The sequence below is a fragment of the Lissotriton helveticus genome, chromosome 5_1, assembly GCF_964261635.1.
Source record: "Lissotriton helveticus chromosome 5_1, aLisHel1.1, whole genome shotgun sequence".
Classification (NCBI taxonomy): domain Eukaryota; kingdom Metazoa; phylum Chordata; class Amphibia; order Caudata; family Salamandridae; genus Lissotriton; species Lissotriton helveticus.
In genome coordinates, this window is record NC_136065.1 from 958808735 (window position 1) to 958821135 (window position 12401).

The following is a 12401-nucleotide window of genomic DNA, read 5'->3' on the forward strand; positions in this document are numbered from 1 at the left end:
AATCAGTGAGAATGACTGCATTGTGTTCTTTCGCAAGGAGCACTTCCGCACACAAAGTTCCTTTGAGTGCCAGGGACTACTGTTGCAATGTATGATTTCCTAAATAAAATATCAAATGTGCTTCTAATTATTATTATTTTTTATATTGGTGGGTGGCAGCTCTCCTACAAATATTGTTTTACAAAAACCATGACAAAACAAAACCAGCATTGGCAAAGCAAAGAGGCTGGGGATACCACCAGACCTATTGGCTTTGCCAAAGCTTATTAATTTTGTGAGGTGACAGTAGAAGGCAACTTAAAGGTGGTGAAGTACTATAGACTTCTGCAAGTGGTTCTGACAAGCATTAGATTGCTTAGTTTCACAGTACTTTAAAAAAAGATTGGAGTTTCAACTGCAGGAGTTGGGTCCCCAAAACATAGTGGAATAGGACCACTCAAAGTAAAATACTTTGAATGTAAAGGGTCAGCATCATTTTGCATCTAGAACAAGGCCTGGTATTAATATGCCCCTGTACACGCAAGCCAACATGAAAGACCTGTAACCATGACACCATACCCCGCTCCTAAAGATTATCACTCTACATCCTCTGGCTGAATTCCCCCACAAGTGCAAAACTAAAACCCTTCTTAACTGTGAATACTGCAGCTAACAAAAGTTCTTGGGAAGCGAAATACTCCTCTTCATTGCAGTGGTTGGATGTTGGCTCGCTAGGACCCAAAATGGAGACTTTGTAAGGCAGTTTTTTGCATAATGATTGAAGGAAGGGGAAATATCTGTCTCCTTCAAGCATTACAAGTGTTCCCATTTCATATAAATTCTGTAATCCCTGCCTTAAAGAAGATCTGCAGTTTTGTAAGTAATCTGGTTTAATCAGAGGTATTATGCATTTAATCCATATTGCATTCTGATTCTTTGGCTTCTTTTCTTTTTTTAGAGAGAATGGTTTGTGAGGATCGAATGGAAGGCTTAGTTGCAGCATGAAGTAGGTTGGCAATCAGTTAGTTAATACTGCTGCAGTGGTTGAGGACACAAAGTTTTAGATTTTAGACTCAGGACAAGTTCTTTATTGTAGCAAGTCTAGTACAGTAGGTTTAATCATGTTTGCAACCTTTGATCTACTTTATGCCTGTGCTGTCAGGCTGAATACAATGATTCTGTAGGCTTAGATGTTTTGATATTTATCAAAACTGCTTGCATCATGAAAAATGAATAGGGTACTCCTGGCAGATGAAGATTTTAAAATGTAATTAGATTGTACTCAAGAGAGCTTCACTCATTACAGTTTGATCCCATGATTGGCATATTTAAAAGAAAATATATTGTTACAAATATTTTTCTACATTCAGAAAATGTGGTGCAGTAGATATTTAGGCTGTTGAGAAGGAACTGATAAAACTCACAGCAAGGCATAAAATGCTGTGCTCATTTGAAGTACTGAGAAGACTCAAAGGGACTAACTACTCCAGGCAACTACATTAGACTGCATTTAATTTACTATATATGAAGCCAAGGTACTAACATGTGTCTTTCTTGTTAAAAGGAAACAACACAGACTGACCAAAAATATTTCTTAATGTTTTGTGTAGTTAACAAAGAAGAAAATACATTTTGAATAATGCGAGGTACATGTAATTATGAATTAGAGCTGGAAGTCATATTCAGTAATGTGCCGCTGAGATTTTCAATTTTCTTGATAAGTTGCCAAAGGCCAAATTTATTTTTTGCAGATTGATCTCTCCATCACCTTATTAAAGACCTTGGAAATTAATTTCAAACTTATCTTGCAATAATTGACATTTGGGCAATATTTTTTAAACCCCTAAATGTGGACCATGATTTTAGAAATTCAGAATTGTAAAAGATTATTATGTTTGAGATGCCATGTTTCAATGACATCAAATTCATTGTGTTTTCTTTCTCTTAAGTAACAAAGTTTCACTATAGCTGATATAGGTACATTTGTTTATGTAATGTAGGACATAAGATTTTTCAAACTTCTTAGAGTAAACATTATGGCGCGCTACACCTCCAAAAATTGCTAATGCCTGAACTTTATATGAATAAAAAATAATTATAGTTTTAATAATTAGTTTAGATTTGGCAGAACAAACGGGTGCCATACTATTCAAAATAAGCATGTATGCAGAATAAACACTTAACCGGATTGAGTAGGTCTTCCTTGTACCTCATGCACAGATTTTGGTTTGAATGCTCTGGAAGTGAAAGGATTGTGTTCACTGATTCTATTTGCGTAGCTCACTGAGACGGCGCAACAATTTACAGCTGAATATGCATTGTATTAATCTTCTATCCAAAAAGCATGCTTTGGTGGGAGGGTAATAGTTGTTTTTTTGTGAAGGTTTTGCTACTTTATTACTTTTTACACAGATTCCTATATATATTAGTGAATTAAACGCTGTGAGTCTTAGCTGAAGATTATATTTTTCCTGGAAACACTTTTATAAAATATGATTGTCAATAATACATTAAAACAACATATATTGTTCCCCTCCAATAATCTGAACTTTCTGCGGAATATACACCTTCATAACATTTCTGAAATCATTTTCTAATTCTTGTTTGTCTTACTATTTTGTATCATTATTTTGTGAAGCCTTTCACATTATATCTTTTATCAGCTGGTTAATATTGTGCTATTATTGTGGTTGAATAGCTTTTCTGGCTCCTATTACCAGCAGTATAACCCTTAGTCTTGAAGTGATCCATTGAGCTTGTCCTGGCTATCTGTTAAATATAATTATTTTCAAAATAATCTAAACTGTGACCTCATGTATGGTCAGGTTGCTAAGTCCATCTGAAAGAGACTATTAGTTATAGATTCCTTACATTAGAAAAATCCCCAGTTGTCGGTTTGGATCTGGAGAAATTTTTTTTCAGCAGTACTCCTGTGCGTGGGTAGGTGGCATCGGTTGACTCTGCATCCGTCATCGTTGTCATCCTCGCTGGGATGATGTTGCGGTGTCTACATAGATGCCGCCCTTGCACGCTGACATCAGATCTTTCTTTTTCCGCGCCAGCCAGGCCAGATCCGGAGAGAGCGTGCCCCTCAGTCACTTTTTGACTAATCCTTTTTTGACTTTTTTCGACATCTTTTCAAGTCTTCGACTCCTGGTGCACAGGGATGTCCAGCCTTCGGCCCAGTTTCAAGCTTTCAGGCAGCTGCTATCACAAGTTGATGTCGGTCACCGATCTGCATCTTGTGTGTCTCTGCTGCATGGACCGCATCCATGACCTGAAGTCATACTCCGACTGGCGGGCCCTCAACCCGAAGTCTTTGTGGGTGCAGTCCTGAAAGCTTTTGGAGGCCCAGCACTCCGCTCTGTGCCGTTTGAGGTCCCAGTCGCGGGACCGGTCGCTGAGTCACAACCATTTGTCCTTGAAGTCTTCGCACTCCTCTGGTAAGTCGAAGCACAAGAAAACGGGAAAGAAGCATAGTCGCTCTTCGCCTTCTCCTTGTCCTTCTTTGAAGCCTGCTGGGACGGCTCCGCTTTTCTCTCCTTTGCCCGAAGCCAGAGCATTCCCTGCCCAGCTTTGTGCCTTTTACGAAGCACTGCACAGCATATTTGGGCAGCCCGACTCCGCAGGCGTATCTCTGGACCCACAGACTCGGCTGGCGGCCTTGGGCCTTCAATGCGGGTGGATCTGGCCTCGCTGCTGCAGAGTACCCCATGATCCAGGCCTGGATCTGGATCGACGCCGGTCGACCTCACAGTACCTTTCCAGGCGCCAATTCAAGTGACAACACCCCTGACGTCGGTTGCGCACCCAACCGGCGTCGATCCAAGCCTCACCCCCGGTTTGGACACGGCGCCGGACCAACATCGGTACCGGCGCCGGAGGGTACATTTGTACCGCTTTTCATCCCTGGCATTCCCTACCCCCCTGTGTGGCAGCCAGAGGAGGGTGAGGAAGACTAGAATGGGTCTGTTGACCCTCTAGCAGACCAACTTGAGGAGCCGGACTGGCATTTGGAGTTGGGTGATGCCAGTGGTCTGGATACCTCCCCAGACCTAGGTATGCTTTCTCCCCCTACCGTGGCTACAGAGGAGGGGGCTTCCTACGCTGTGGTGTAGTGTACGGCGGCTGAGGTCTTGGGCTTCCAGCTTCCTATGGTGGCTGACAGGACGAACCTCCTGACTGAGGTGTTTCAGCCAGCAGCGGCCTTTTTGGAGTCCCTGCTGCCTTTTAATGAGGCCCTCACTGACATCCTTCTGGGCACATGGTCCAAGCCCAGCACAGGGGCTCCTGTGGACAGGATGATTGCTAGACACCCACGCCCGGCCCTGGTCCTCTCCCAATACCCTACCCCTGAGAGCTTAGTAGTCCATGCCTCAACCTCAAAAGGTGCATTCCCTACTGCTCCCCCAGATAGGGAAACCAAGAAGCTGGACCATCATGTTTTCTTCTCCAGCTTAGGACTGCGTGCGGTGAACACTGCATGTCTCTTAGGCCGTTAAACACACACGTGTGGGATATGGTTGCGCAAGTGCTATCACAGTGCCCGGAGGAGGCCCGGGCCGTGCTCACCTGCAGTGTTGCTGAGCCTCGAGACACAGCTAAGTTCACCATCTGTTGTGGGCTGGATACTCGCTGGGTAGTACGGTTTCCACGTTGGTTGCCTTGAGGCGCTGTGCCTAGCTAATAACATCTGGCTTCTCTGGGGATGCCCAATCCACACTTTTGGACATTCCTTTGATGGCCGTCACCTGTTTGGTGACAAGGCGGACAATGCACTTGAGCGCTCCAAGGACTCTAGGACCATGGCCAAATCATTGGGCCTTGCAGCAACTTCTCGCCCCATGCAGTCTGCCTTTCGCCCCTTTTGTCGCTACGGAAGGAGTTCCCCACCATGTTCCACCCAGAGCCACAGGGCCGTGCAAGCTACCCAGCCTCTGCGTGGCCGGGGATGTGGGACCCAGCATCTCGGGTCTGGGGGCCAGCGGGCTGGCCAGTCCACCAATGCCCCCCTGCAGCAGCGTCCAAGCCTTCTTAGTCCGACCTTTCAGGGCCATCAGTTGCCAGTGCAGCAGGATCCGCCATCCCCTCCCCACTGACACAACATCACGTCGGGCAGGTGGGTTTTGCAGAATGTCTGAAGGGGCTACTCCCATCCCTTCAAAACTACCCTTCCCTCCATGCCACCAGCACTCCATTGCATGTCGGAGGATCACTTGGCCCTTCTCCGCCAGGAAGTTATGGCTCTCTTGGCCAAGGGAGCTATCAAACGAGTCCCCATGCCAGAAGTAGGTTGTGGTTGTTACTCCCACTACATCCTGGTTCCAAAGAAGGACAAAGGCCTGCATCCTATCTTAGACTTTGGGACTTCCGGAAGGAGAAGTTAAAAATGTTAACCTTGGCTCAGGTCTTGTCTGCCACCGACCTAGGAGACTGGATTATAGCGTTGGACTTGCAGGACGCTTATTTGGACATCTTTGTCTTGCCTGCCCACCAGCATTACCTACAGTTCACGGTAGGCCACAAGCATTTTCAGTTTACCGTGCTCCTCTTTGGCCTTACCAGCACCCCTTGGGTGTTCACGAAAGTGATGGCGGTGGTCGCAGCTCATCTGCGCAAATCCAGTCTTCCCCTATCTCGACGACTGGCTGTTAAAGGCGGGCTCGCCCCAGGCTGTCGTCTCCCACCTCCAGACTACGGCAGACCGCCTGCATTCGCTGGGGTTCACTATCAACGTGCTGAAGTCGCACCTGATTCCCTTTCAGAAGCTCCTTTACATCAGAGCAGTTCTGGATACAGCGCAGTTTCGGGCTTATCCTACCGAGCAGTGAGTCCGGGATTTTCGGGCTATGATACTGATGTTTCAGCCTCTATCCCTGATTTTGGTGAGAATGACCCTGTGGCTGCTGGGCTTCATTGCCTCCTGCATCCTGCTGGTAGATCATGCCAGATGGCATATGCGGGCTCTGCAGTGGGACCTGATGTTCCAGTGGGTGCCACATCAGAGAAATCTTTCTGATGAAATCAAGATCTCTGAGGGGACTGCAAGTCAATTGCAGTGGTGGCTCACAAACCAGGATTGGGGTCAATGGCAGATCGCTCTCCCTTCCCCAACCAGAGTTTGCTGTGGTGACGGATGCATCACTCCTGGGATGTGGCGGCCACATTGGAGAGGCAGAGATCAGAGGCCTCTGATCTCCGGCTGAGTCCGGGCTCCACATCGACCTTCTAGAGCTCTCAGTGATTCGTCTTGCACTGAAGGTATTCCTTCCTTCTTTTAGAGGAACAGTATTGCAGGTGTTCATGGATAACACCACCGCCATGTGGTACTGCAACAAACAGGGCGGGGTGGGCCATGGACCCAATGTCAAGAGGCTCTTCGCCTATCGAAACGGTTGGAACATCAGGGCATGACCCTGGTGGTTCAACACCTGTCAGATTCCCTGATCGCCAGGGCAGACGAACTCAGCCGCCAGTGCATGATGGATTACGAACGGCGTCTTCACTCGGAGGTGGTGCAGGGGGAGAGCCTTGGTTAGATGTTGGAGGATCTTTCAGCAGGGGGAGAGCCTTGGTTAGATATATTTGCCACTGAAGATAATGCGAAATGGCAGCAGTTCTGCATGTTCGAGTTTCCAAGGCTGCACTTGCTCGGCGACGCCTTATGTCGTGAGTGGAATTGCGGCCTCCTGTAGGCCTTTCCGCCTGTACCACTTCTGCCCAGAGGGCTGAAGAAGTTAAAGCGCGACCATGCCTAAGTTATTCTTGTGGTCCCAGACTGGGCACGAAGAGTCTGGTACCTGAGCTCTTGAGTATGGCTATTAATCCTCCGATCAGACAGCCTCTTAAGGATGATCTTGTGTCGCAGCAGCAGGGATCGGTCCTCCACCCAAACCTGTCAAGCCTCCACCTGGAGATGGAGCGGCAACAGTTGACAGCTTTCGACCTTTCTCCCAAAGTCTGTAACGTCATCTTGGCAGCCAGGCATCCCTCCACTAAAACGGTATACGCATGTAGATGGAACAAATTTGTGGCATGGTGCACAGCAAAGGCTGTGGATCCCCATCTCTGCCCCTCTTTCCGAGGTTCTCCACTTCATTTTTTCCTTGGCCCAGCAGGGCTCTGCCCTGGGCACTCTTAAAGGCTACCTTTCAGCCATTTCTGCATTTATTTGACTTCCCGATCAGCCTTCTGTTTTCAAGTCCCTGATTGTTAACGGATTTCTGAAGGGCATTACTCATCTCTTACCTCCTTCTCCATTTGTAATGCCCAGTGGAACTTGAATCTTGTCCTCACTTATCTTATGTGTGCTCTCTTTGAGCCAGTACATAATTGTCCTCTTCGTCTCCTTACTTTGAAGACTGATTTCTTGCTTGCCATCACCTCTGCTCACAGGGTGATTGAGATTCAGGCTTTATCTTCCAAATCTCCCTTTCTTGCTGTCTATCCGGACAAAGTGGTTCTTCCTACTAGGCTCTCTTTTCTGCCCAAAGTGGTTACCTCTTTCCACTTAGGTCACACCATCACATTGCCCACCTTCTTCCCTCCTCCGCACCCTTCCAAAGAGGAGAAGAGATTCCACCGCCTGGACCCAAAACATGCGCTGTCCTTCTACCTTGACCACACTAAGGACTTCCGGGTGGACGATCAATTCTTCGTGGGTTATGTGGGCGCCAAGAAAGGTCGGGCAGTGCACAAACGTACCATCTCTCGATGGGTTGTCCTATGAATGGGGATCTGCTATTCTTTGCCTAAAAAGGAACCTCCAGTAGGACTGCGCGCCCACTCTACCAGGGTGACGGCAGGCACTACAGCTTTGGGACGTGGAGTTCCGCTTGTTGACATCTGCCAGGCAGCCAGGTGGGCATCTTAGCACATGTACACAAATCATTACTGCCCGGACAGCCAAGTCCGGAGAGACGTCTTTTTCGGCCATTCTGTTCTCCAGGACTTCCTGGTGTGAACTTAGTTCGCAGACCCACCTCTGGGGTTGGTATTGCTGGGGGAAACAACCTTAACAACGCGGTCAAAACACCACAATAGATTTACATCGCTGCTTTTACAACGCAAGTCGTTACCACGACTTGCACTGGAGGGCGCTCTAGACTAAGGAATAGTGTGATTTGCTATTCCAACACCTTCCCTACTGTACGTAGGCTGGAGTTGGAATAGTAAATCATACTATTCCTAAGTCCAGCGCCCTACAGCGCATATCGTTGTAACGACTTGCGTTGTAAAAACAGCAATGTAATGTACCGCGATCTAAATGATCGCGTTGTAACATCATATATCCTATTGCTGGGGCATCTATTCTAAGGTAAGGAATCTATAGCTAATAGTGTCTTCCAGATAAACAAGTTACTCACCTTCGGTAATCATGTATCTGTAAGAGACATATATTAGTTATAGATTCCTTACCGCCCCACTCATCCTCCCTGTTCTGCGAACTGACTTCTAGTGATAGGGACTCCCTTACAGGGCCCTAGTTTGGTGCACCAGGGGTCAGTGTCTTGCATGGCTCTGTGCTTCTGGTGTAGAAAGTTGTGTCCGAACTGACGTCAGCGCACATTGGCGGTGTCTAAGTAGACACCGCAACGTCATCCAGGCGACGCCGACGATGGATGCGTAGTCGACCGACGCCACCTACCGACGTGGGGGTACTGCTGAGAAAAAAATTCTCTGAATCCAATCGGACGCCTGGGGGTAATTCTAAGGTAAGGAATCTAACTATAACTAATATATACTAATATATGTCTCTTACAGATACATCGTTACCGAAGGAAAGTAACTTGTGCTTCAAGACCTCTCTGCTTCCACTGTCAAAGTTTGAGATTCTAAGACCACTGATACCTGCAGGCATTTGAGACCATGTTATACCCTCTCATTACTCACAGAATCAAAAGACACTCATCGGTTCTAGAGTAGAATCTCTGAACATTTGAAAACTAGGAGAACTCCTCCACTTTTTAGTTAGACAGCCTTCCGGTATCCACCTAAATTGAGGTCTCTTTTAATTACTCCAACATCTCTAAACTGACTGCTTTTTGATAACAAGTATAATACCGAAGTATTTTTTTAGTGGAGCTGCAGTGTATAAATGGACTTGTCTTGCTATAATCTATGTAGTGTGAAATGACAATTGTTTTCTAAATATTTGCATTTTCTTTTGCAATTTCATATTTATCGTTAGAAGATAAGGCCTTTGAAGATTGACTCATGTTAACAAGCGTTTTTATTTATTTTGGATCTGTTTCAAGATAATGGGAAATGTACCCCACGATATAAGGTAAACTAACTTGGGTCATTACCACGTGAAGAGACTCAAGCAAAATCTAAATTAAACTGAAGGGGTGCTAGGGTGCATCACTGGTGTACCATGTTTGCAATTGAAAATGGATGTAATGAACCCCTGCTCAGAAGTCATTGCAAGTTGACGTGCTACCGTCAGAAGAAGGAGGGTCCATAGCTTCCTATGTTTTACTTCCAATCAAGACTCTGATCTATTGTTCCATTTATGTAGCACAATTATTTTCTGAGTCACATACCTAATAATTGGTCAATCAGTGATAAACAGTCACGTAGTGTATATGTCCTTCGTTTGAAATATTTTACCTATTTCCAGATAAACTGTTCTGAACTGCATTTTTAGCAGGTATAATTTCTATGAACTTGCTGAAATATGGCACAGCGTAATTTGTATCGCCATTGGTTCATATTAAGACTATTTAAGTAGGTAAGATGTATCATGCTTGTAATATAGATCTGCATCAGTTAAATTATAATTTTACATACAAACATCCACCAACCCACATTCTTCTTTCACCCTGTAGCGGACACTGATTCGAAAAAAGATGTTAAGAGTGCAAAAGAATCAAAACCAAAATTGGAACAGAAAAAGAAAGCAAAATCGGTAAGCATAGATCTGTTATGCGTCCAATTGTCTTGTGAATGAGTGTAAAAAACACCATTTGGAAACATTTGAGAAAATAAACCTATATGCGCTGTGAACCAACCTTAATGTCGTCAAATAATTAATTTTTAAAACGTGGTCAGGGGTCTGTTTGATTTTCAAAAAGGATTAATGCATATGGTGAGCAATGTTTTCGAAAGGAATTCTTATTCCAGTGTTATAAGACCTATGTACAGTGACAAAGGCTTCCCCGGTCCACCATAATGGGTAATGAAAGGCATTATTATGTTATGCACATAAGTTTAATATAGATCCTAGATCTTGACTTGAGCTAAGAAATTCGAAAGACATGGTAAGGTAGGATTCTTTTATTTTAAGCCTTCTATCTACTGACTGCTTATGTGGTTAACATTCTGGCATCTGTCAGTAAAGTGCTTCAGCATAACTAAATACAGAACTTACTATGGCCAGATTCATCAAACCAAAATCCGCTCGCAAAGGGCCAGATTCTGAGAATCTGGCCCTTTGCGAGCGGTATTTTTGCATTTGGGATGCATCATCCCAAATGCAAAAATCGCATTTTTAGAAATCGCTAAATTGCGATTAATTGCATTTAAGGAATCTCAATTTGAGATTCCTTAAATACAATGCATGAAAGTTTCTAAAATAGCGAATTCGCTAATAGGGCACGCAAATTACCACGAAGTACAACTTCGTGGTAATTTGCAAAAACTTTGAAAAATGCACTAAAGTGCATTTTCAAAGTTCCATGTTGCGCACACACATGCCCTAAGGGCATGTGTGTGCGCAACATATATGCACACATCAATTTCAGGGGTGCAACAGGGTGTCCTTTGGACACCCCTGCACCCTTGAAATCGCAATCTCAATTTGCGAATCGCTAATTGGGATTAGCAAATTGAGATTGTCTTCCCATTCATTCCTATGGGCTTCCCATTCATTCCTATGGGCCTCTAGGCCCATAGAAATGAATGGGGAGATATTCCTTAATTGCGACTCGCAATTAAGGAATTATTAGAAATCGCTATTTTTTTAGTGATTTCTTGATACATAGCATTTTGCTATTCCTTAATAGCGAATCGGTATTTTTCGCTATTAAGGAATAGCAAAATGTGTTCTTGATGAATCTGGGGGTTAGTTCTCACTCCTAGGTTAGTAAAGTAATGCTGTGAAAATTCTAACACATTGATTTTATTAATAGAACCTCCTTATATGTTTTCACTTCTTACAAGTGCATGTTAAATTTATGGGCAGCTGCCCTTGAGGTGGGGATGGGTTGGCCACTTGCAGTGGAAGGTTGGGCGCAGGGCCTGGCTGGAGGCCACAAAAAAGTGCAACAAGGTTTTTATTTTTTAAATGAGGTTGTACTGGTTTAATGTTGGTAGGCACAACAAGGCAGGCTTACAGAGGTTTTTGTTTTTGAAAAGTTCATATTAAGTTGGAACGGAGAGTAGATTGGCATAAGTTTTAAGGAGGGAATCTGCACATTTTCCAAAGTGAACATGGTTTTGACTGGGATGCCGGGGAGCTCTAAAATATTTCATTTGGAGAAATGTTTACTTTCCTCTTTTACATGAGGACAGAAGTTGGAGCTCAATGCATGTGGAAGATCTGGGAAAATCAGTCCAGAAACTGAAATGTGAAAGTAGGCTGAATGTAGCCTTACTAAAAGAATGATATTTATCTTTAGAACAGCACAGAACTGCACAGAAAGCTGAGATTGAACCTATGTGGAATACTTTGAAAATATAATTACATAGAGTGCGAAAAGTTGGCTGCTGCTAGGCCAACAGAAGTGCTGAGATACACCCTCACAGAGTGGAGTGAACATTTACTTTGCACCTCACTCATCCACTTAATGAGAGTAAGGTTTACAACAACTACATTTGAAAAAGTTAAAACTGTAGTTTAATTCTTAGAAAATTGTGTGGAATAGTCTGTTACTAACCTGTGAAAACATGCGATCTGGCTATTGATAATTGTTTTTTTGTGTAGACAACTGTAAAGTTTTCAGTTCCTGTGGTTCCCATAGTGGTTGAGTAGGCAAGAGAAGAAAATCCACCCCTGCTTCCTAACATAGGCCCAGAAGCATGAAGCTAAAAACCGCTCGCAAAGGGGCAGATTCTCAGAATCTTCCCCTTTGCGACCGGTATTTTTCACATTTGGGATGCATCATCCCAAATGCAAAAATCGCAAATTGAGAATTCGCTAAATTGCGATTACTTGCATTTAAGGAATCTCAAATTGAGATTCCTTAAATGCAATGCATTAAAGTTTAAAAAATAGCGATTTCGCTAATAGGGCTCGCAAATTACCATGAAGTACAACTTCATGGTAATTTGCAAAAACGTTGAAAAATGCACTAAAGTGCATTTTTCAAAGTTTCATGTTGCGCACACATATGCACTAAGGGCATGTGTGTGCACAACATATGTTCACAGATCAATTTCAGGGGTGCAACAGGGTGTCCTTTGGACACCCCTGCACCCTT

At 44.4% G+C, this 12401-nt stretch overlaps 1 protein-coding gene across 1 annotated transcript in view; it reads left to right on the plus strand.

Moving 5' to 3' along the window:
- The window catches only part of CFAP46 (cilia and flagella associated protein 46), a 1487057-nt gene that overhangs the window by 1181845 nt on the left and 292811 nt on the right, over window positions 1–12401 (plus strand). The window contains exon 53 of the mRNA XM_078643461.1: window positions 9810–9889. Coding sequence (XP_078499587.1) covers window positions 9810–9889 — 80 coding nt within the window. The remainder of the gene's footprint in view (window positions 1–9809; window positions 9890–12401) is intronic.